The sequence below is a fragment of the Pleurodeles waltl genome, chromosome 12, assembly GCF_031143425.1.
Source record: "Pleurodeles waltl isolate 20211129_DDA chromosome 12, aPleWal1.hap1.20221129, whole genome shotgun sequence".
NCBI classification, from domain to species: domain Eukaryota; kingdom Metazoa; phylum Chordata; class Amphibia; order Caudata; family Salamandridae; genus Pleurodeles; species Pleurodeles waltl.
Genome location: NC_090451.1, coordinates 705,396,483 through 705,419,581, shown reverse-complemented (window position 1 = coordinate 705,419,581; position 23,099 = coordinate 705,396,483). Strand labels below are relative to the sequence as shown.

The 23,099-nt window shown below is 45.9% G+C and overlaps 1 protein-coding gene across 1 annotated transcript in view; it reads right to left on the bottom strand.

Moving 5' to 3' along the window:
• RNF167 (ring finger protein 167) overlaps positions 1-23,099 on the bottom strand; it is a 192,985-nt gene that overhangs the window by 134,526 nt on the left and 35,360 nt on the right. The window contains exons 2-4 of the mRNA XM_069215677.1: positions 20,737-20,869; positions 3,972-4,052; positions 508-630 (exon numbers count right to left, since the gene is read on the bottom strand). Of these exons, the coding sequence (XP_069071778.1) occupies positions 508-630; positions 3,972-4,052; positions 20,737-20,835 (303 nt within the window). The 5' untranslated portion in view covers positions 20,836-20,869. The remainder of the gene's footprint in view (positions 1-507; positions 631-3,971; positions 4,053-20,736; positions 20,870-23,099) is intronic.

The window sequence follows — 23,099 nt, the reverse complement described above, 5'->3', positions numbered from 1 at the left end:
GCTAATGGCCCTTTATGCATCCTGAACATTCAAGATCTGTTCAACTAGAAGAACGGGCGTAAAACACAGTCGCTCAGTGAGTGAAATGGTCTGATTAACATAACATAAATGTGATAACCTGCATTTCAGAGAAGTGGGGACTGGAGTTGAGAACCAAGGTATCCTTATGATAAAGGGCAACAGAGGGGAACACATACATCACAGCTGCGGTATCCTCCTAGGTAAGGGGTGCGCGCTAGGAGATGGTCGGAGCTAGGAATCTAAACTCGGCAGAAGCTCCAGGCATACGTTTGCCCACTACAAGTCTTTTACAAGGAGGCCTGTGTGGTAGCAAGGTGTGAACAACAAGAAATAAAGCCATAAGCTGTGGAAAAGAAAGTAAACAGAGGCAAAGAAAAGCAGCATATCTGCTCTGAAAGTGCAAGCTATGGGTAAGAGGGAGATTCAGGTGAGCATACAGGGGATATCACAAATGCAGACAAGCTCTTAAAGCACAAGGTTTCTTACCTTCACATCAAAGTTGCAGTCGAACCTGCGGATGAGTGCAATGAACACTGTTGAGTTATTCATTATTGGAGCGTGGTCAATAGGTGAACAGGCATTTCTAGGGTTTGCATCGACCAAAAGACCCTGAAAGAGAATACCACAAGATGAACATGTATTGTGCACTAAAAGGAACAGACATCCAGCAAGAGCACAGACCAATGGAGAAGCAAGGCCAGATACCTGTTTAACATTTCCTCGCCTATTTGCATGAATTCCCTCATTCACCCTCACCCTTTAATTTACCAGAAACCATTCTTCTTTTGTAGACTGTTAAGAAGTAGGTGATAACCTTCTACAGGGAATGAGGAACTTGAAGGCATTTACCTGCCTAAGTGAAATGTCCAAATGTTGGCCTTGCTTCAGAAAGGACAACAGAAATGCCACCTAAGGTTATTACTTCTGGAGGTAAACACTGCACATTACATAACAAAATACCACAGAAAAGTTAACTCTGCCCTGATACATCCATGCATAGGACCACCCCTGGCAGCCGACTGCATTCCTGCCGAAGATACATGCATTACTACAGATACCACCTGTTATAAACAAACAAAACACCGCCTGAAAACAGTATTATCACTCACTCATCCTGATATAGCTCAAAATGATAAAACCCACAGCCGGCTTCCGTAACGTGAATTTTTTTACTGATGAGGGCTTACTAAAATCTTGGGCAAGGATGCAGGAGAATTTATCTGGTTTTATTTCTGCTGTCAAACAGCTGGCAGTATTGTTACCGCTCACCTCCAAATTTTACGAATTGAAGAGGTTTGCTCAGCTGCTAAATTCATCAAGGGATGTATTACAAGGATTGGGTTGTTTTATGTTTAGGAGTTATTTATCCGGAAGACATTTACTCTCAACAGTAAATCAATACTTTTGGTGATATTGCGTACATGATGGCCGCCGTTCACTCCGCTGGGGTGCACCAATCTCATTCAGGATGCCTATGTTGCACGTGGGGGCGGAAGGGCACAGCCACCATGACTCTGCATTAATAACATTTTCAGAAGATGCTCAATTTACTAGGAGAGATGAGCTGAAGGGAAATAGAGAGATCTGGTGCAGGAGGAAGATGGTGCATTCTAAAGTTCTCAAGAGTTTTAAAGTTCTAAAGAGTTGTATAGCAACGCGTCTCTGTCATGAGTACTTAGTCACAAAATTAGTTCTCATCGGGTATAAATAGATGTTGCCACTCTAAAGTCTATCAAAGTCTCTGCTGCCAGCGACCATCTTACATGATGTTTCAGCAATCTCAAGAAAACTAGAGAATTTCAAGACTCATTTAAGCCACCAGTCCTTTTCATGGTTGAAATCTTTTTTTATTGTGTGTTAAGTTTAGACATTCACTCAGCTACAACTAACGGTCGTCTTGATCAAGACTTTATTAAACAAATATCCTTAAACCCCCAACTATCCCAACCTTTCCCTAACCCCCGGAGCCTTTAAAGGTAAATGTGTCCGTACTACTGGGCACTTCAGAAGTAGTTGCTTGGATCTCTCTGAGATTCCCTGTGTCTTCTTCTTGGTATGGTATTATGAGGTACCAGTCATCTTGTTAAACCTGGTAAAAATTATCAGGGATTTCCATCAGGATACTTGGACAGAAACGTTCTAATCCTCAAGTAAGAGGAAAAGGGGGACATGTCAAATCCAGGCAAAACCAGTAAGTGATGATGGATTATCATTCGAGAATAGTGCCCAGAGGACGAGCTCTACAGACACTACTCAAAATAATGACACTTCTGTCAAGAAAACATGTGGGATATTTTGGGCAAAGGAAAACGCGCCTCTTCGCACTTAGTCATGTGAATTTTTTGAACGTCAAAGTACAATTTTGGTTTTTCCATTTTCCCCTTACAATCTGGAGTAAATTCTCAGACTGGTTTCCTTAGGAGCACAGGACTGAACCCAATAAGCAACAACCACTGGAAGAAAAAAAAACACAAGCCTTGTGTGCTGGAGCAGCGCGCAGTCCAGCATCAGTCGCTTCAAGGCCTTGTCAGGGGTAAAAAACGCAATTTACATGCAATTACAATAATATATTTACTACTCCTGGCACACAATATTACTAAGGCCATAACACTCAGGAGTTGGGCAGTCAATAGGCTCCTTAATAATTCATTTTCTTTGTGACACTCTTATACTCACACAAGGCAAAACCGCTACAAGCCATGTCCATCGTCCAGCACTGTACCAGTCCACAGCAATTAAACCAGCCAGCACCAGCTGAGCAGACGTGGAACAGCTGACGAGATCGGCCACATGCCTCTGGCCAATCGAGGACTTTAACTTAGTTCACCATTGCGGGTCCACCCTAGGTACAAACTAGGACCACTTTTTAGCATCTCACAATGACCTTGCTGGCTCTGTTACTGTGAGTGCAGGCACTAGCACTGAAAGAGACGGGTGAAGATCCACAGAGATAGGAAGACATCATCATCAAGTGAACCTGCATCACTTGACCCCTCTGATGAAGAAGACATGTCACGAGGGCTGACCGATGGATCACATCAAAATGGTAGTTAAGCCACCCCGAAATCAGCAGTCTCTTTTTATAGATGTCTTAAAGGTTACCATTTCTTTTCAAGCAAATGTGTACTTTTCCATAGCATATATGGTCCATATCTTCACCCACCACCAAAGTAACAGCAGGGCCAAAAAAAATTATAAGTGAGCGGGCTGCCACTAGCAAGTGTGCATTTAATTTGTCCACTGGCGAAATGAGAATACAAGGTCTTCACCACCAGCAAGTGTAAAAAATGTATTCAACACAACAAACAAGTATAAATACAATGTCTCTCCAGGTGATACATGCTTCAACTTCCAACGCCTTCTTTTCCACTATTCACATGCAACGCTGCCCCAGAACCATCTCATGTTGAGGAATTAGCACACTTATCCAAGTTGTATTTTTATGTGAGATAATGGGTGGCTGGTATGAAGCGGTGTAAAATCAGCCCTAGGGGGCTACTTGCACATCAGAGATGACTGGCACTAGATGTGACGTAGTATGCATGGCGAGTGGACCATATGCCTGGTGATGCGAGAGAGTTCCGTTCTATCAGAGGTGTCTGTGTGGCACAAGGACGTGGAGTCAGAGTTACAGAACCGTAGACCTGTAAGTGTGAAGCTAGAGCCCAATAGCAAGTGCTGTGTGTCATCAGTGTCTGACCAAACTTATCCACAACAAAGAGCACAAAACATGGAAGGGAATGTGTTTATACTACTGGTGTTCGGGGGGGTGGGGGTTAAACTGGGAGTAAATCAGCCTGGTATAGAAGTTTAAGCCAATGCCTGCAGCAGCGAAGATAGTGTTAGCCTCCAAACACCCTAATGAGCTATGGGAATGTAAGTATTCATATTCGAGGTATGGAAATGTTAAATTAGCACCTTCAGCAGGGGCCTTCAGGACACACGCTTACCTTGAGTCCTTCTTGGGGAAGCTCTGATCCAAACAGGGCCGGCAGGTCATCAAACACCATGCTGGCATTATGGTCTGAGAACTGCAAGGAAGGAAAGAGCTGTCAGAAAGCAGGAACAATAAGCATCTACGGGGAGGAGGCACTCGCCCACAGGTAGACACATAGCTACTCTTTGGTTTTCTAGATTAACCTCTACAGTTCCCCCTCAACACCCGTTTGGACGCTTCATCACAGAGCCAACCATTCCATGTAGCATGTCAGCCCATTTCCACTGTGGTGAAAAGATCCCACATCATCCAACAATATGTGGCAACTCCCACTCAGAGAGCTGTGGAAGTCCAGAGTGCAAGGACTAGGCAACACGAAGGAAACATTAAAAATACCTAACAAGTAGATAACGGATGCAATGAAGGAGGAGTTAGCAGATAAGAGCCTCCTCAGAGTTTCTTAATAATGGATTTAGAAAGTTGCTCGCAATACAGCGTTCTGCCACTCACACCCCAAACCACGGACCACAGCAGGTCGTCTTTGGAAGACAAAAGAGACTGAACCAACAGGATACTTTAAAATCATAACAAAACATCTCACTTCGCACAAACTAAGAGATAAGAAATAATACTTGCAGATAAATACAAGTCGAGCCTACTCTACAAATTGAAGTTGGGTTCAAATACTCTCGTCTAACTCCCCCCAACTGTCCAGGTTTTGAGAGTAGCCAAAGTTCTCCAAGCACTTGTCTATACTATTAAGCTACCTACTCTCTGCTCTCATGTCGGCTCATTGACTCGGGTTGGCTTTGAGAATGTTGTGGAGTTCACTCACTACCCTGATCTTACACCACGGTGACAGCCCCATCCTCCGTACCCACACTGGGAGCAGTTCACCTTCACAAATCTCAAATGATCCATGTGCGCACAGATACCTTTTCAGATCTTGTGGGATTTATGGCATATAACTAGCAGCCAATTTGTAAATTCACGGTCGCTGCATGTTCTCAGGGATGGGCCTGTAGTTGTACCTTGACTGGGTGTAGGCATCATTGGCTTGAACATCTTCCTTATTTATCTCTACATTCACTTTCTGGTTCCATGCAGGGTTCGATTCGATGAAAAGATTTCGTTCGTTCAACAGCAAAACATTTTTTCCACCACTGTGGTGTGCAGTGCTCTCATGACTGTTTGAGGTTTTCCCAACAGAATCCTTTCAGTGCAATCGACTGAACAGTGCCAGCCATCTACAATCACTCACTAATACACACACACACACACACACACACCATGCATAGCTACCGGCTCACAGGTACCGCTAGGTGATGAGACAATGTCCTCATCATTACCAGGAACTGCGTGCTGGATGATGAACCTACCATCTCCATCATCAAATCTACCTTTCTCTTCACCAAAACTAAAAACCACGGCTAAACGAAGAGACAGAAAACTTCACCGCTGAACCTGGAGAACAGCAATCATGATGAAGTTGCTGCTCACGTTTATGCTAACCTCCAGTACTTGTAAATTACTCACAACAATAAATATGTCCCTAGGATTTTTAATGATCTTGTGAGCAAAGTATTTATTCTTCCTCCACTCAGGGTGAAAAGAGCCAAGAATAAGAGATCTGTCTCACTGTACGCCAAAGAACTGAACAAGGGAAAACAATTGCTCAAACCCATTCATTGCGCCGGAGACAGAATCATTCAAATGTTAACCCTGAAGACCTCTTGCTGGTAGAAGATCTTACAAAAAACATATCTTTGAAGCCAATTCCCAATCCATCCCATTACAAATAGACTTAGTGTAAGGAAATGCCTCCTTGGCATGGTTACCCCCTGAATTTTTGCCTTTGCTGATGCTATGTTTTGAATTGAAAGTGTGCTGAGGCCTGCTAACCAGGCCCCAGCACCAGTGTTCTTTCCCTAACCTGTACTTTTGATTCCACAATTGGCACACCCTGGCATCCAGGTAAGTCCCTTGTAACTGGTACCCCTGGTACCAAGGGCCCTGATGCCAGGGAAGGTCTCTAAGGGCTGCAGCATATCTTATGCCACCCTGGGGACCCCTCACTCAGCACAGACACACTGCTTGCCAGCTTGTGTGTGCTAGTGAGAACAAAACGAGTAAGTCGACATGGCACTCCCCTCAGGGTGCCATGCCAACCTCACACTGCCTATGCAGTATAGATAAGTCACCCCTCTAGTAGGCCTTACAGCCCTAAGGCAGGGTGCACTATACCATAGGTGAGGGCACCAGTGCATGAGCACTGTGCCCCTACAGTGTCTAAGCCAAACCGTAGACATTGTAAGTGCAGGGTAGCCATAAGAGTATATGGTCTGGGAGTCTGTCAAACACGGACTCCACAGCACCATAATGGCTACACTGAAAACTGGGAAGTTTGGTATCAAACTTCTCAGCACAATAAATGCACACTGATGCCAGTGTACATTTTATTGTAAAATACACCCCAGAGGGCACCTTAGAGGTGCCCCCTGAAACCTAATCCAACTACCTGTGTAGGCCGACTGGTTCTAGCAGCCTGCCAAACTCAAGACATGTTGCTGGCCACATGGGGAGAGTGCCTTTGTCACTCTGTGGCCTGTAACAAACCCTGCACTGGGTGGAGATGCTATCACCTCCCCCAGGCAGGAGCTGTAACACCTGGCGTGAGCCTCAAAGGCTTACCCCCTTTGTTCCAGCATCGCAGGGCACTCTAGCTACTGGAGTTGCCCGCCCCCTCCGGCCACGGCCCCACTTTTGGCGGCAGGGCCGGAGGAGATAATGAGAATAACAAGGAGGAGTCACTGGCCAGTCAGGACAGCCCCTAAGGTGTCCTGAGCTGAAGTGACTAACTTTTAGAAATCCTCCATCTTGCAGATGGAGGATTCCCCCAATAGGGATAGGAATGTGACACCCCTCCCCTCGGGAGGAGGCACAAAGAGGGTGTACCCACCCTCAGGGCTAGTAGCCATTGGCTACTAACCCCCCAGACCTACACACGCCCTTAAATTTGGTATTTAAGGGCTTCCCTGAACCTAAGAATTTAGATTCCTGCAACTTACCGAAGAAGAAGACTGCTGAGCTGAAAAACCCCTGCAGAAGAAGAAAAAAGACACCAACTGCTTTGGCCCCAGTCCTACCGGCCTGTCTCCTGCCTTCTAAAGAAACCTGCTCCAGCGACGCTTTCTCCAGGACCAGCGACCTCTGAATCCTCAGAGGACTGCCCTGCTTCAAGAGGAACAAGAAACTCCCGAGGACAGCGGACCTGTTCCAAAAAGACTGCAACTTTGTTTCAGAGGAGCAGATTTAAAGACCCCTGCAATCCCCGCAAGAAGCGTGAGGCTTGCAACACTGCACCCGGCGACCCAGACTCGACTGGTGGAGAAACAACGCTACAGGGAGGACCCTCCGGCGACTCCAAGACTGTGAGTAACCAAAGTTGTCCCCCCTGAGCCCCCACAGCGACACCTGCAGAGGGAATCCCGAGGCTCCCCCTGACTGCGACTGCCTGACTCTAAAATCCCGACGGCTGGAAAAGACCCTGCACCCGCAGCCCCCAGCACCTGAAGGATCGGAACTTCAGTGCAGGAGTGACCCCCAGGAGGTGGCTTCCCCGAGGAGCCCCCCCCCCCCTTGCCTGCCTGCACCGCTGAAGAGACCCCTTGGTCTCCCATTGAATCCTATTGCGAACCCGACGCTTGTTTGCACACTGCACCCGGCCGCCCCCGCGCTGCTGAGGGTGTACTTTCTGTGTGGACTTGTGTCCCCCCCCGGTGCCCTACAAAACCCCCCTGGTCTGCCCTCCGAAGACGCGGGTACTTACCTGCTGGCAGACTGGAACCGGGGCACCCACTTCTCTCCATTGAAGCCTATGCGTTTTGGGCACCACTTTGAACTCTGCACCTGACCGGCCCTGAGCTGCTGGTGTGGTGACTTTGGGGTTGCTCTGAACCCCCACCGGTGGGCTACCTTGGACCCCAATTTGAACCCCGTAGGTGGTTTACTTACCTGCAAGAACTAACAATACTTTACCTCCCCCAGGAACTGTGAAAATTGCACTGTGTCCACTTTTAAAACAGCTTATTGTGTTTTATGTAAAAAGTATATATGCTACTGTGATTATTCAAAGTTCCTAAAGTACTTACCTGCAATACCTTTCAAATGAGATATTACATGTAGAATTTGAACCTGTGGTTCTTAAAATAAACTAAGAAAATATATTTTTCTATAACAAAACCTATTGGCCTGGATTTGTCTCTGAGTGTGTGTTCCTCATTTATTGCCTGTGTGTATGTACAACAAATGCTTAACACTACTCCTTTGATAAGCCTACTGCTCGTCCACACTACCACAAAATAGAGCATTAGTATTATCTCTTTTTGCCACTATCTTACCTCTAAGGGGAACCCTTGGACTCTGTGCATACTATTCCTTACTTTGAAATAGTGCATACAGAGCCAACTTCCTACACTTAGGAAATAAAATCGACCAAAGACAGCCTTGGAAACTGGTAAATATGTTACAAACCCTTCTCCCTCGTTTAGCACAAAAAGTGAGCAGTTGAGGCAGCTGAAGAACTTTATCACTTCTTTGATAACAAAAGCAAAATGATCAAATCAACCCGTTAATGTTTCTCAGGTCCCTGTTGCCAGGCTATGATATGAAAATCCTGAAACAATTCCTTCTTTTTTTTTTTAAATATCAGGTCACACTATTTCCAATCTTTAACCTTCTAACAACAGAGCCAGTTCGTTGCGTCCAGCGCATGCCTCACTGGTCCAAAATCATCCTTTTGACTCTCCCCTGAGTATTTCCAGATTGCTTAAAAGTGGAACAGGTGTCGCCTGTTCTTTTTTAATAACAATATCCGGCGCAGTATCGTAGCGGCACCCTACCTGCCCAAAAATCCTATCAATTTGTAAATATCACTGCTTACCTGCGGTAATTCAGTTTTGACACTCAATATTTACATTTTCTATCACTTATGGAAAAATTCAAAGAGCTTTTAACATAGGAGTCTAGAATTCTATAGAAGTCACCTCAAGCAAACAGCCAATATTATTTTATGCAGTAACAGAAAAACAAGTGCGGTTTCCGTGTCTCCTAAAACACACACTGCCAGTGAAGACAGAAAAGCCATAATTCCAGTTTGCAAAGCACATTTAGAACATCGTGCTCAGTTTAAGTTGCAAGACTGCCAAACTTGCAAAAATAATTCTTATGAAGTGACATTACTAACTAGTGACTTCACCATATAAAGTCAAGCCTAAGGAAAAAATAAAGGCTGAATCCGGATATTCCCTTTAATCCCTTCACCTGTAAATCACTGAATGGACACAAGCACAACAAGACGGTCTAATAAAGCAGAACCTGCTCGACAAACAAATACTGCTTCCTAAGGGTAAGGACATCATAAACTTGCAGCGGGATTATTCTGCTGGACTCTCAGAAAACCGTAAAACAAGTATACAGCAACACAAACTTTTGATGTAGCAAAGGAAATGAATGGAGTCCAAGAGAAGCTGGAAGTGGAAAGGGAGACATATGGACTACGAGGCATCGTCTACGTCACAAATACATCAGGAGTTATCCTTAACCCCCCCCCCCATGGCTTCTCGTGCTTTTCATGAGGACCTGCAAGTAGATGGTAGCACCACATGCATAGCCTCCCTGTCCGCCTCTCTGCCGGCAACCTTTACACCCTCTGGGCCCTCAAGCCGGCAAAGAACTAAAGGGAAGATGTACTGCCCGGGTTCACAGTTCTTATCGTAACCTTTGTAGTTCCCTTCTCGTTGGGTGCCAGCACTCAAGTTAGGGAGTACACCGCAGCTCAACCTATTTTTGCAGGGGCAACTTTGCTTAGTGCTGGGTCTGGTGGCTCAGTGGACTAGTGCACCCACTCGAGACTGCACTGCTCACATCACTTTCAGGAGGAACATGGAGAACCCCAGAACTCTTCTGCTAGCTGTCCTCAGTGCACTCTACGATTGAAACCCACCCTCTAAAGACTGCAGCACTTGGCCGTGGAAGTCGGTTTCAGTTTTATCTTCTTCTCCATGCAGTCCATGCACAGCTTCTCGCTCCAAGTATCTGCACCGTCGACTCCACTGAAGCCAGTGAAGCTACCACTCCTCATTTGCTTGTCTTCCTTCGGAGATTTAGTGGCATCATCTACATCACCCTCTTCAAATGTACTCTGTTTTTTGAGTGCCATCAACTGGAACAAATCCTGCTTTTCCCCATTACAGCTTTTCTATGCCACGGAGGCGGTTCCACCGTGCCTGGATACTGTCAGGCAGCAACAGGGTCCTAGTCAAGCCTGATGCTCGCTGCACCTCGACGGAGTGCCTTTCTCACCCCAACTCTTCACCACCACCAGAGACATCCATGTCTTTAGAATCTGCAGCACCCCAGTATGAGGACTAAAAAGCCTCTATCCACTACAGCACATGGATTATAAAACCACCTATGAGCATTTTCATGGCCTACCCCCTCACCGGAAGGCCCATTCCCACCAGGTACACTTGACTCAGCCATATGCCATGTTAGGGTCCCATCAATCAAAGAGAAGGCAGCTCAAAATCTTCATTCATGGCCATTATCAGACCTTTGCACTCTGTTCAGCCACACTCATCTACGGCTTCCCTTTGCCTCCCCTCGTCACTAGATTCAGGCATAAAGACCCAGAAAGGCTGTTCCAGGAGTGGTACTCAGCCCTCAAATAATGATGGCCATTACTTATTCAATTTAATGGATTTGCATAAGACCACCTAGCAACATGAGAACGCTAAGGCAGTGCACTCCACTCACTGAAGTTCGAAGACAGACCAAAGAAATCATGACCATAGCCCATATAAAACATGAACACCCTGGAAAAGTCAATGCCCACCTACATGAGAGACACTGGTTTTGCCAATGTCTTTTAGCCATGTTGTACAGCAGCATGGCTGCTCTACCGCATGGCTAACGTTAGTGGCATGATGTAGAGGAGACTGGTACAGAGGAGAGTAGAGTACAGTAACACGGAGTAGAGTGGCGTTGAGTAGAGTAACAGTGTGACGTGGCGGGCGTGTTGCAGAGTGCTGTAAAGCGGACAGTCACAGAGTTGCAGGGCACAGGGTGGGGTGGAGTGGAATAGGGTGGGTTGACAGAGTAGAGTGGCGTAGAGTGCAGTGGCATAAAGAAAGTACAGTGTAGTGCAGCACTGAGTGAAGTTGCACCGAGCAGAGATGTGTGGTGTAACGGAGTCGAGTGGCGCAGAATAGAGAGACAGTGGGGTGGCACTAAGTGCAGTGGAGTCGAGGTGCATGGAGTAGCATGGCGTAGATTGGCAGAGAGTGAAGTGGCGTAGAGTGGAATGGGGTCGCATATAGTGGAGTGGCATGGAGTGGAGTGACGTACAGTGGAGCGGCACAGAGTGGCACTGGGTGGAGTAGAGTGGCACGGAGTGGCGAAGTGTGGAATGATGTAAAGAGTGGTGTAGAATCAAATTAGGTGGAATGGAGTAGAGTAGACTAGAGTGCTGCAGAGGGAAAGGAGTAGAGTGAAGTGGCATAGAGTGGTGTAGCATAGAGAGGAGTGGTATAGAAAGGAGTGGCGTAGAATATAGTAGTGCAGTATTGAGTGTAGTGCCCTAGAGTAGCACTGTGTGGAATAGAGTAGAAAGCATAGCATTGAGGCATGGAGTGGCATAGAACACAAAGTGGAGAGTGGCTTAGAGACAGTCCTGAATTGATACCCTTCCAGAAACATCTGGAAAACATCTATTCAGAATATATTTTAATATTAAAGTCTTTTCTTTATGCTCCCCAATCCCATCCTAACTTATTTTCTGTACTTCCTGTTCCATTTTTATGTGAAATACTCCGTTGTCATTGTGGTTAGGTCTGCACTATGCCAACTCATAGCCGAGAATCTGATTTGTTATTTTAAATAAAATGCAGATACTTTTTTGCAAGGTGCTACAAAACATCCGGAATAAAAAGAAAAACATAAAGGGGAACGAGGACCAGCAAAAAACACAACAGGTTCCTTCATGCATATTAAATAAGAAAACAACAGAGGGGAAGGTTTAAATGTTGTTAACTTATGTACTGAAGTAGTAATGGAGATTGAACAGGAAATATTGAGTTGCAGTCTTCCATTTTCTTCTCACACCCATAAAAAGTTCAAGTGAACACCCTCTAAATTGCCCCCGAAAACCCCCCTTTTGATATTGACCCTGGTAGGTAGGCCTTGTTTGTGAGGTTGTGGGTTGACATCGAAACCCTCCCCTAAAAGGTGTTTTCCGAAATGTGCCTCTGCTCTGCGGGGAGTAGAGTGCGCCCATGGCTTTGGCTGTATCAGTGTCCTTTTTGAGTTTTTCGATGGCAGTGTCTACCTCCAGCCCAAACAATTGCTGTTCATTAAACGGCATATTGAGCACAGCCTGCTGGATTTCCGGTTTGAACCCAGAAGTGCGCAGCCATGCGTGCCTTCGTATTGTGACTGCAGTGTTTATTGTCCTTGCAGCTGTATCTGCTGCATCCATGGAAGACTGTATCTGATTATTTGAGATACTTTGTCCCTCTTCCACCACCTGTTGCGCTCTTTTTTGGAACTCCTTGGGTAAGTGTTCGATGAAATGTTGCATTTCATCCCAATGAGCCCTGTCGTATCTTGCCAAAAGTGCTTGTGAATTGGCAATACGCCACTGATTTGCTGCTTGTGCTGCAACTCTTTTTCCCGCAGCATCAAATTTGCGGCTCTCCTTGTCTGGAGGTGGTGCGTCGCCTGAGGTATGAGAGTTGGCTCTCTTACGAGCTGCCCCCACAACTACTGAGTCTGGTGTTAGTTGTGTTGTAATATATATTGGATCTGTGGGCGGTGGCTTATATTTTTTCTCCACCCTCGGAGTTATGGCTCTGCCTTTAACTGGATCCTGAAAAATTTGTTTTGAATGTCTTAGCATTCCTGGGAGCATGGGAAGGCATTGATACTGGCTATGGGTGGAGGATAGGGTGTTAAAGAGAAAGTCATCCTCAATTAGTTCCGAATGTAAGGAGACATTGTGAAAATCGGCTGCCCTTGCGACCACCTGTGTATAGGATGTACTGTCCTCAGGTGGTGACGGTTTTGTAGGATAAGAGTCTGGGCTATTGTCAGACACTGGAGCATCGTAGAGGTCCCATGCATCGGGATCATCCTGACTCATTGTGGTATGAGCTGGTGAATGCATCAGTGGTGGAGTTGTTGCTGGTGATGCATGTATTGATGGTGGTGGAGACGGTGGTGGGGTTGTTTTCCTTGCCACCTTTGCCTGTGGTTGCTTGTCCTTTTGTTGAAAGGCAAGTTTCCTTTTTATTTTGATTGGGGGAAGAGTGGTTATCTTCCCTGTGTCCTCATGAATATGAAGCCTTCTTTGTGTGTAGTCAGGCTCTACAGCTTGAAGCTCCTCTCCAAATCTATGTAATTGGGAGGTTAATCCTTGTTCCTCTGTATAGGAACTACTTTTCGGCTCCGAGGCTGGTTGTTTCGGAACCAAAACCTTTTCGGAAGTCTTTTTAGGCTCCGAAGAAACCTTCTTTGTTTTCGGCGTGGTGTCTCGGTGCCGAAATTCTTCGGTGCCGCTGTCTCTGTGCCGAAGTTTCTCGGAGCCGCTGTCTCGGCTCCGAGGTTGCTGTGTGGCGGTATCTCGACCGGAGTCGGATGACTTCGACACCAGCATGCCCTTTTTCGGTGCCTTGGATGGGTCACCTATTTTTCGGGTTAAGCCATGGCCTGTTGGCGGTGGCGTCCCCTGGGCTTTTGTAGACTTCTCGTGAGTCTTGATTTTCGACGTCTTACTCACGGTTTTGGTTATTTCTTCGGCGTCGAGTTCTTCCGAATCCGACTCGCGGACGGAGAAAGCTTCTTCTTCCTCCTCGAAACGATCTTGACCTGTCGGCGTGGACGCCATTTGTAGTCTCCTGGCTCTTCGGTCTCTCAGCGTCTTCCTCGACCGAAACGCTCGACAGGCTTCACAAGTATCCTCCTTGTGCTCGGGGGACAAGCACAAGTTACAGACCAGATGGTGATCCGTATACGGATACTTGTGATGGCATTTTGGGCAGAAACGGAATGGGGTCCGTTCCATGAGCCTTGAAGTCGCACGTGGCCGGGCCGACCAGGCCCCGACGGGGGAATCGAAAAAACCCCGAAGGGCCACCGGAGCTCTTCAAAATTCGGTGTTGATTTGTTCTAACTAACCTGATACCGAACGCAAACAATACCGACGTTTTTTTCCGAGATTCTAACTAACTTTCCGACCCGAAACACGGAGCGAAAAGGAACACGTCCGAACCCGATGGCGGAAAAAAAACAATCTAAGATGGAGTCGACGCCCATGCGCAATGGAATCGAAGTGGGAGGAGTCCCTCGGTCTCGTGACTCGAAAAGACTTCTTCGAAGAAAAACAACTTGTAACACTCCGAGCCCAACACCAGACGGCGGACTGTGCACAGCATGTGTATCTGCAGCTACACATGCCATCGAACATATATATATATATATACATATATATACATACACACATACACGCACACACACACATTCCCCGGCCCATTAAAAACTTGAAAAGCATCTTTGGGTTGCTCTAAAATTTCTTGCCGCTGACCACAGTATTGTGATAAACCTTCTGATAAAGGTGGGATTCTCATTATGTGAGAGCTAAGGAATATATAAAAGACACTAGCCAATTACGAGATACAACCAGCAATCACAAATTTACTAATGATTCTACTTTTATGTTTGTAAGTACATTAGAAGAACTCCTCCTAAAAAGGCAATATCTTAATAACTTCTCACAAGATGGCTTTGGAAACGTTTCCTGTTACTCCCACATTTTACCTGCTCCCTAGTTTTCATAAATCTATGACTAGACCACCAAAATGTTGAACTGTGCCAATGATTAGATATTTACTTGAAATCTAACCAACTATGTAGCTTGGTCTTCAAAAAAATCAACCAAGGTCTAATCATGCAGTTTCATGGTTGAGGTACAGTGATGATCCCCTGATCGTATTGGTTGTAGTATTGTAGATTCTGATAAATGCATTCTTGGTTTGACTAACAACTGTTGTTTGCATTTCACTCTTCCTTAACGTTAGGAAATAATAGTGTTTTTAGATCTTGAACTACATGTAGAAGAGTGGCACCTTTGTACAAGATAATTTCATACACCCTCTGCCGCGAAAAACATTTTGAATGCACGAAGCAGTCATCCAGAAACACTAACTGCTAACAGGTAGATAACTCTTGTGAGAGAAAGAAAAGCTAGCTCTAAGCCACACTGTTGTGAAAAAAAGAGGATTTACTTGTTCCAAAGATGCATGTTCTATGTTCAGGTTATGAGTAAATATTGTCTCATACACTCCGTAAACATTTGAACATAGTAGATTTAGTTTCAGGTTTAAGAAACCGCATCCTGGACTATTCAGGATCACTTACAGGGGAGTACAATCCACTAGGGATATGGTAACTTCCAGACATTTTATGACCAAGAAGGTACTACACAGACTGCGCTGGTGCATGTCAACGTACATAGGTGCTAAAATCAAGGAGGCCTAGAGAGTGAAGTTTGTTTTCTGCAGCATGTTCCATCGAGTAGTACCGTTTGCACTTCAATCTGTTTTGTTCTGAAACTAGAGAATTGTACTATTTGCCATAGTGCCTAATCAGCACTTATGTTTCAACCTGTGCTGCTCAGGTGAAGGGGGTACAATGTTTTACTGAGAGTAAATTGAATTATGAAAGTACAATTATTACATTAACATCAGTGTGTTGCCAATGTAACTCCCAGTGCCTCCACTTAATTACCACATCGGCATCCCTGGGGATTATGCCAGGGGAGGGCTAGCTTGTCCACACCTCTGTGCTGGCATAGATCAGGCAAAGGAACCTTTTTTTGTGCAGTGGCAAAGATGTAATGATCAAACGCCAACCCCAAAGATCACCAAAGCAAAGTGTTTTTCACTTGAGAATGACACTACAAGAAAAGCTTGCTGCAGGCTCAACCATACATGGCAATAAACAGACACCACAGCTGGTGAAACAGGAAGTAGAACAAAGAACATTGCTATTTAATTTTCCAAAACAAGTTTTCTAATCCCTAAAATGATGAGTCACATTACTACATCATCTCTGGGTCCTCTTTCTGCCTGCATGGAGGGCGCCTCCAGGCCTTCACTGAACGAGCTGCAGCCCTTCCCATCACAGAAAATTACCCTACAAGCAAACGCCTCCTCTAGTTAAGAAACTGGTGAAAAGCACGGTATGTTCTTACATATTAAGCAACCATTCGATTAAAGAAAGATGCCAAAAAACAATTTCTTGTTTTTCTTCCCACTGCCAGGATAATCCCTGCCCTCCTAACAAAGTATACCAGCTGCTATCATTCTTCCGACAGAACGTACCATCCTTGCGACAAGAGGTTTGACGGTGTCATGCCTGCGAACGAAGGAATCGTGACCCTTCCAGGTAACCTGCCAAGGTACAACTCCTGACCCAAATCACTTTGCACACTGTCACCACCTAAACCCTCACAGACCCATCCTACAGAGCGTCGTCACAGTAATACCGTCTTTAAACACTGATGGAGGTTCAAGTAGAGAGAAGCCCAGGAGGCAGGTCGGCTGAAGAAAAGTCATGTTCGTTTTGTGCAGGAAAAAGTTAATACGATTTTCCTAAGATGAGAGATCCCTGCATCTAAAACTAATTTGTCAAGCATGTCCAATTTAATTCTGGGGTTTCTAATCAAGACATGGTTATAATCAATTAACTCAAGGGTACAATTTGATTTCCTCTTTAGCAATGCCAGGTGAAAAGGTATACTGTTATCTGCGAGTAATGCAGTCTTCCCAAAAGCAAATGCTGGCTTTGACAGGGTGCAGACACCAGTGGGATCCCAGAGATACAGAGTGCTGGGCTCAGTCTCCAAGTAATCCAGGTAAGTTTTCTAGTCAGACATGCAAGAATACTGCAAAAAGTGAATAACTGATTCTGCAACCATGTGATCTTGTTGCACCAATGGTACAAGGCATCAGAGGCCTCAAGTTGGTCCAAAAGAACAAGCAGGCATAACCGTTCTGCATCGCGAGCTGGACGCCATCTTGGATTTCAACCAGAGCAGCAGCTGTCACCTGGTGTGGATGGAAGCCAGCTAGTCATCAGCTCCCAGAAGCCCTGAATAAAAGCAGTTTCTGATTGCAGCAGAAGAGACAGTCATCAGCCCTGTTCTACCTATGTTCCTTTGATGTGACGGGCCACAGCAGAATAATAGACCCAACAATATTCTGGTTTTAGTTCTCATGCATCTCACAGAAATGTAATGAGCTCAGTGACTTGCAGAACACAGCAGGTTAACTTAGGACACTTGCTCTCGCCATCCCAAGCTAGGTAATGCCAGGTCCCTGAAGGGAGGGTCCTGATCTCTCCTCATATTCCATATGTGCTATGGCCACGGCTGATGTGGCTTAATAATGAAAACTGAAACCTCAAACAACATGAGTGACCCTAAGCTAATATTTCACTTGAGAGAGAAGCGTCTTCGTCTTTTGTGTCATGGATACAATCCTTTTCTGCCTCTGCAAACAAAACAGAGGATTAATTGGGTGGACACAGAGCTAGGTCTGAAATACTATGAAGTATTCAAACTCATTGGAAAGCCTTAATTACAGCCATGAGCCAAAGGAGTCAGCATAACAGGACACCATGGTCTGCAGCTAGTGAAATATCTCTGAGCACAAATTGATTATGATAATCTGTCTTGAAGCATCACCCAACATATGCATATGTCTTGGCTAATTTACTACAACCATACAAATATAACAATTAACACTCAAAGAGGTGAGAAACAAACCCCAAGCTTTACAACAAAGCTGGATTTTTCAAGTCAAACCTTTGGCCCATGTGCTAACCACCAAGAGAAGTTTGCACTGGCCACCTGTGAGGTGCGAATGTGTTTCAAGATGCTTTGTTTTATGCATGAATTTTTCTGGAATCGAGGCCCTGTATCTGCAAATCCTATGTAGGTTCAGCCCTGCCGATCTCCTCACGATCCCCACACTTAACCACACCACCACCGACAGGTACCCCAAAGAGAAGGCAAATGCCGGACATTTGGACTGGTTGAGGCCATCGGGTAGAATGGACTTGGATAGAGCTTATAGAAATCCCCAGCCATAATCCATTTAGGAAAATGGATAACACATCTCTACACCAACCTCTTTGTAGACTGAACCCTTATCACCACTTTTAGTGAAGCCGGCAATGAGCCAATGGCTGCCAGATGGACCATTACAGACCTTCTGCTGATGAGGATTTGGCAGTCTTAAGTATTGATGGTCCCTCAAGTCGGTCTGCCAGGTGGGGATGTGCCTGGCCAGTGCTGCATACATCCATAAATGACGTTTGTGATAGTTTATTACCAGCTTGGGGGAAAAGTGCTACAAATTACTGAAGAGATTCTTGCAGCAGCTCGAGCTACCTTCTTCACAGGTTAGTCTTAAGTATGAATCACAAGGTCCCTTCATGAGGCAGAGTCACTACCTCCCCCCGAGGCACTGGGGATTCTCTGAACTGTACCCATCACCACCAGAGTGTGTTCCCACTCTGCTACAGACACACAGCGCTCTACGTGGCTTGCACAAGTGAAAGGAGGCCCGCTGTAATGATGCACCCACCCTCACAAATGCATTGCCCGAGAGGAAATATCTAGATACCACAGGGCAGAGATTAAGGTCCTATTAGCCGCCAATGCTAGTGTGGAGTCACTCAGACTCCTCGGTCAAGGGAAAATGTAATCCCGACTTTGGAACCAAAAAAAGGAAACATCCATTGGGATATTAAACCCACGATAGGGCGCCAGTAAATGAACGCCCGGCACAGCAACGCCCTAAAAAACTACACACGAAAATACAGCTGTGTGGAAAAACTTTCACAAGGAACTGCCCATCAATGCACTGCAGCATAACAAACTGACTCTATACTACACTTCGCACTAATCAGGCAACATGCATTGAAATACAGTGCTGGTGAAGAAACGCTCACCAACAACGCTGTGCACTGAATGCAAAGCCACAAAGGACGTCTGAGGAATCCCAAGGGGAGCAGACTATCCATTCTCTTTGATGCCTAACTGTGCCAACACTCCAAGAGAGCCCCCCCCCCAAACCCCCCACCCCCCACCCCACCCACACACACACACACCCACACACACACACCTCTCCCTCCCTGCTAACAAGGCAAGAATCAGATGAACAACTGCCTTGATTTATTTCAACCCAGAACTGGAATGGCATGGATGCTTGTGACATCAATGTGTAAAGCCCACGTTTACACGACTGGCCGGAAGCACTGTAGGTGCTACAGGGGGCTGCAGTGCTTACGATGGCACCAACAACGGACACTCCTGATGGGCCGGCCAAAGTCAAACTCTCCTAAACCGCACTGTTTCCATTTCATCTGCCTCTTCAGGACAGAAATCTGCTCACTGGTCCTCAGTCCACCTCCCTTTAAAGGGCAAAAACCCTGCAAGTGTTGCTAATTTTCTGGCACTTTTCCAAAAAACTTGAAAACAAACTTGCAGTCTCTTCCAACATTTTATGTATTTTGTAACTCGGGTCACCATAAAACGGGAACACTCAGGACGCGGAGCACGGTACATGTTAGTCTAATGTAGTTCAAAGCCTTACACACCCTGCAATATATGAACAATCCTATGAACCCTTACAGATTTAGATATCATTGCCTAGATCTGCACAGACAATCAGAATATTGATTAATCAGTGTAGAGGGATGTGTCACCCAGTTTTAGCTGGTCTGGTACTTCAAGAAAGGTGCGACTCTTACAAGAAGGAACGGCTGGGTCTGCGGCTTGATAGAGCAGGACGGTGTGAAAGATCCAGATCACAGTGGCATCCTGTAAGAAGGACTTGCACCTTCAATGTCCTCCCTACTGCGCTATCCCCTTGTGTGCGGTATAGTAGAGCTGTGGTCGCGGGGTTTAAGGACGGAGAGGCTGTCTACAAGTGAAGAGAGCTTCAGTGAGAGCCCTGAAGGGAGACCCAGCGCCCGTCACGAGCCCTGGCTGAGAGCTAGCATGGCGCTCTTTAGGTGCACAAGATTGCCAACAAGGTATTTACTCCGAAAGTAAAAAGCTTCAAGATCTCAGAGAAGAAGCATCTTTCTAACAACAAACCAGTCCATGCAGACGCTTACCCTTTTTACCTCCCCGCTCCATGTACTGTTTTCTCCTCTCCCAACATGACGCTTCCTCTATTAACCATGCCCAAGACACACTGAAGTACTGTGCATTGGTGCAGAGAAAGTAGATTCTCCTCTGGCAATTGTATCTGTATTTAGATATATATACCTTCCAATACAAGGTCTGTTGTTTGGCATGACCCACAAAAAGGGAGTTTATGCAACCAATACTGGGCAGTTTTAGTGTCTTCACAAAAGGCCCAGAGTCAGAGGTGACATGTTATTTCATTCTGGACAAAGTTGTTGGTTGGTTCTGGAGTGCTTTCACTGCCGTTCATGTATAGATTTAATGAGCAAGAAGCCAAGCTGGATTGCCCCATAAAAGAGTTACAATCTGGATTCCTCTCATCTCTACAGAAGGTCAGCTCTCACATCCACAAAAGCAGGGAATAAATAAAACCACCTTAATACCTTTTCCAGGCTTTGAAGTTGCTGTAAGACAAACATGCAGATGTCACCATACCTGCTGTTTCATGGTCCTGCATACTCACCGCATAGATGAAGGCTCTGGCTACGGGCACCTGGTGCACAAGACTCAGCAACGTCACCAGCCCAAAGGTCCGGAGGTGGACCTTGAGTGGCAACCACATGGTGATGACAACGTGCAAGCCGCCCGTGTTAATCCTGCAAAAAATACAGACTGACATCAGTGGGAGGAACAGAAACCAATGTCCCAAAACAGGAAATAAAAGACACTCTGTACAAGTCATCAGATGATGGATGTGTAACCCTTCCTGCACCGAAATGGTTGTGTTGCAAGAGCAAATTAGCAGAGAATACAAACAAGAGGGTTCATACAGACTACTCAAGTTGCCCCATGTCAGGTGAAGGTAGCCCAACCCGTCCTACGTCTATCCTGCATTATGAAACATCCAAGCTTTGCCTTAGTTTTACATATGAAAAAGCTAACAAACAGATCGGCTGTTGGCGAAATCAATAGATATCACAGTATCGCAGGCTATTGCAATGGTTATTTTATACTACAATCATACTTTCCAAAACGAAAAAGAAGAAGAAAAAAAAAAAAACAGCTCCACCTTGATTTTAGGGGGGGGGGGGGGGGGGGGGGGGGGGGGTTCACAAATATGTATTTAACCATGTCATATAATGTTATTGCTTTCAAGCAAGCAGGTGTACTTTTGTAGTTTCAATGCACTTTACAGGCAAATATAATTCCTTTTGGAATTAAGAAAAGGCACTGTGGGCTCACAATTACCGTACCCAGAGGACAGTCTAAATGCACAAGAATGAATAAAAAAAAAAGGACATGTATCAGCAAAGCCAATAGGACTCTGCTTCAAAGAGCAGAGCTATCAGCTTTGCCAAACTTACTTAGACCGACATGCAAATGCAAAAATCAACACGCATGCTCCCTTATGTTGAGCAATCTTGGAATAGATTTCTGTAGGAAGCTGGCTCTGTATATAGTATATCAGAATGAGATATAGTGTGCACAGAGTCCAGGGGTTCCCCAAGAGGCTTGACAGAGGCAATAATAGATGATACTAATGCTCTATTTGTGGTAGTGTGGTCGAGCAGTTAGGCTTATCAGAGGGTAGTGTTAAGCATTTGTTGTACACACACAAGCAATCAATGAGAACACACACTCAATGGCTTAATTCCAGGCCAATAGATTTTTATATAGAAAAATATTTTCTTAATTTATTTTAGAACCACAAGATTCAAATTGTAGGTAAGTACATTAAATGAAAGGTACTTTGCATAGGTAAGTTCAAAACTTAGAATTATTTCAATATTGTACACAGTTTTCATTAAAATGGCAAAAAGCTATTTTAAAAGTAGACACTGCAATTTTTAACAGTTCCTGTGGGAGGTAAGTACAATAAAGTTTGTGAGGTAAGTAACAAACTTACAAGCTTAGTCACCGGGCATAGGTAACCCACAGTTGGGGGTTCAAGTTAACCACAAGCACCCAGCACCAGCAACACAGGGCTGGTCAGGTGCAGAGATCAAACAGGAGCCAAAATAATATGGGCGCCTATCGACAAAGGGGGTACTCCGGTTCCAGTCTGCTCGCAGGTAAGTACCCACGCTATCAGAGGGGAGAACAGGTGAGTTTTGTAGAGTATCGGGGGGGGCCCAAATAGGCACAGAAACCACACCCTCAGCTGCACAGGGGTGGCCAGATACAGTGGGCAAACAGGGCGTCGGGGATTGTAATAGGTTTCAATGGAGGAACCCAGGGGTCACTCACACGTTGCAGGCAGGGCACAGGGGGGCATCTCGGGCCAGCCACTGACTGGGCAAGGGTGAGGACCGCCTGCTGGTCACTCCTGCACCAGTGGTCAGTTTCTCACGGGCCTGGAGGCTGCGGGTGCAGTGCTTCTCCAGGCGTCGGATATCTTTGCCCCGGGCAGTCGCGATCAGGGGGGTCCCAAGGATTCCCTCTGCAGGCGTCATCATGGGGGTGCAGAGAGGTTAGCCCAGGTTGGACACGTCTTCGGAGTCGCCTGGGGAATCCTCTCTGGGTCGTTGGTTTCTTTGGACACGGGCTAGGGGCATCGGGTGCAGAGGGGTGGTGACTCACGCTTCTGGAGCGAGGTAAGAGTCCCTTTAAATATGGTTTCTTCTTTCTTTGGTTGGACATGTCCACTGGAGTTCCTGATCCTTTGTAGTTGCAGGGCAGTACTCTGAGTCGGCAGAGGTTGCAGGGCAGGATGCGTCGCTGGTGCAGGTTTTCTGAAGCAGCAGACCAGCCGGTAGAGCTGGGGCCAAAGCAGTAGTCGTCTTCCTTTTTCTCTGCGGGGTTTTCAGGTCAGCAGTCCTTCTTTGTAGGTCATCAGGAATCTGATTTCCTGGGTTCAGGGTCGCCCCTAAATACTACATTTATGGG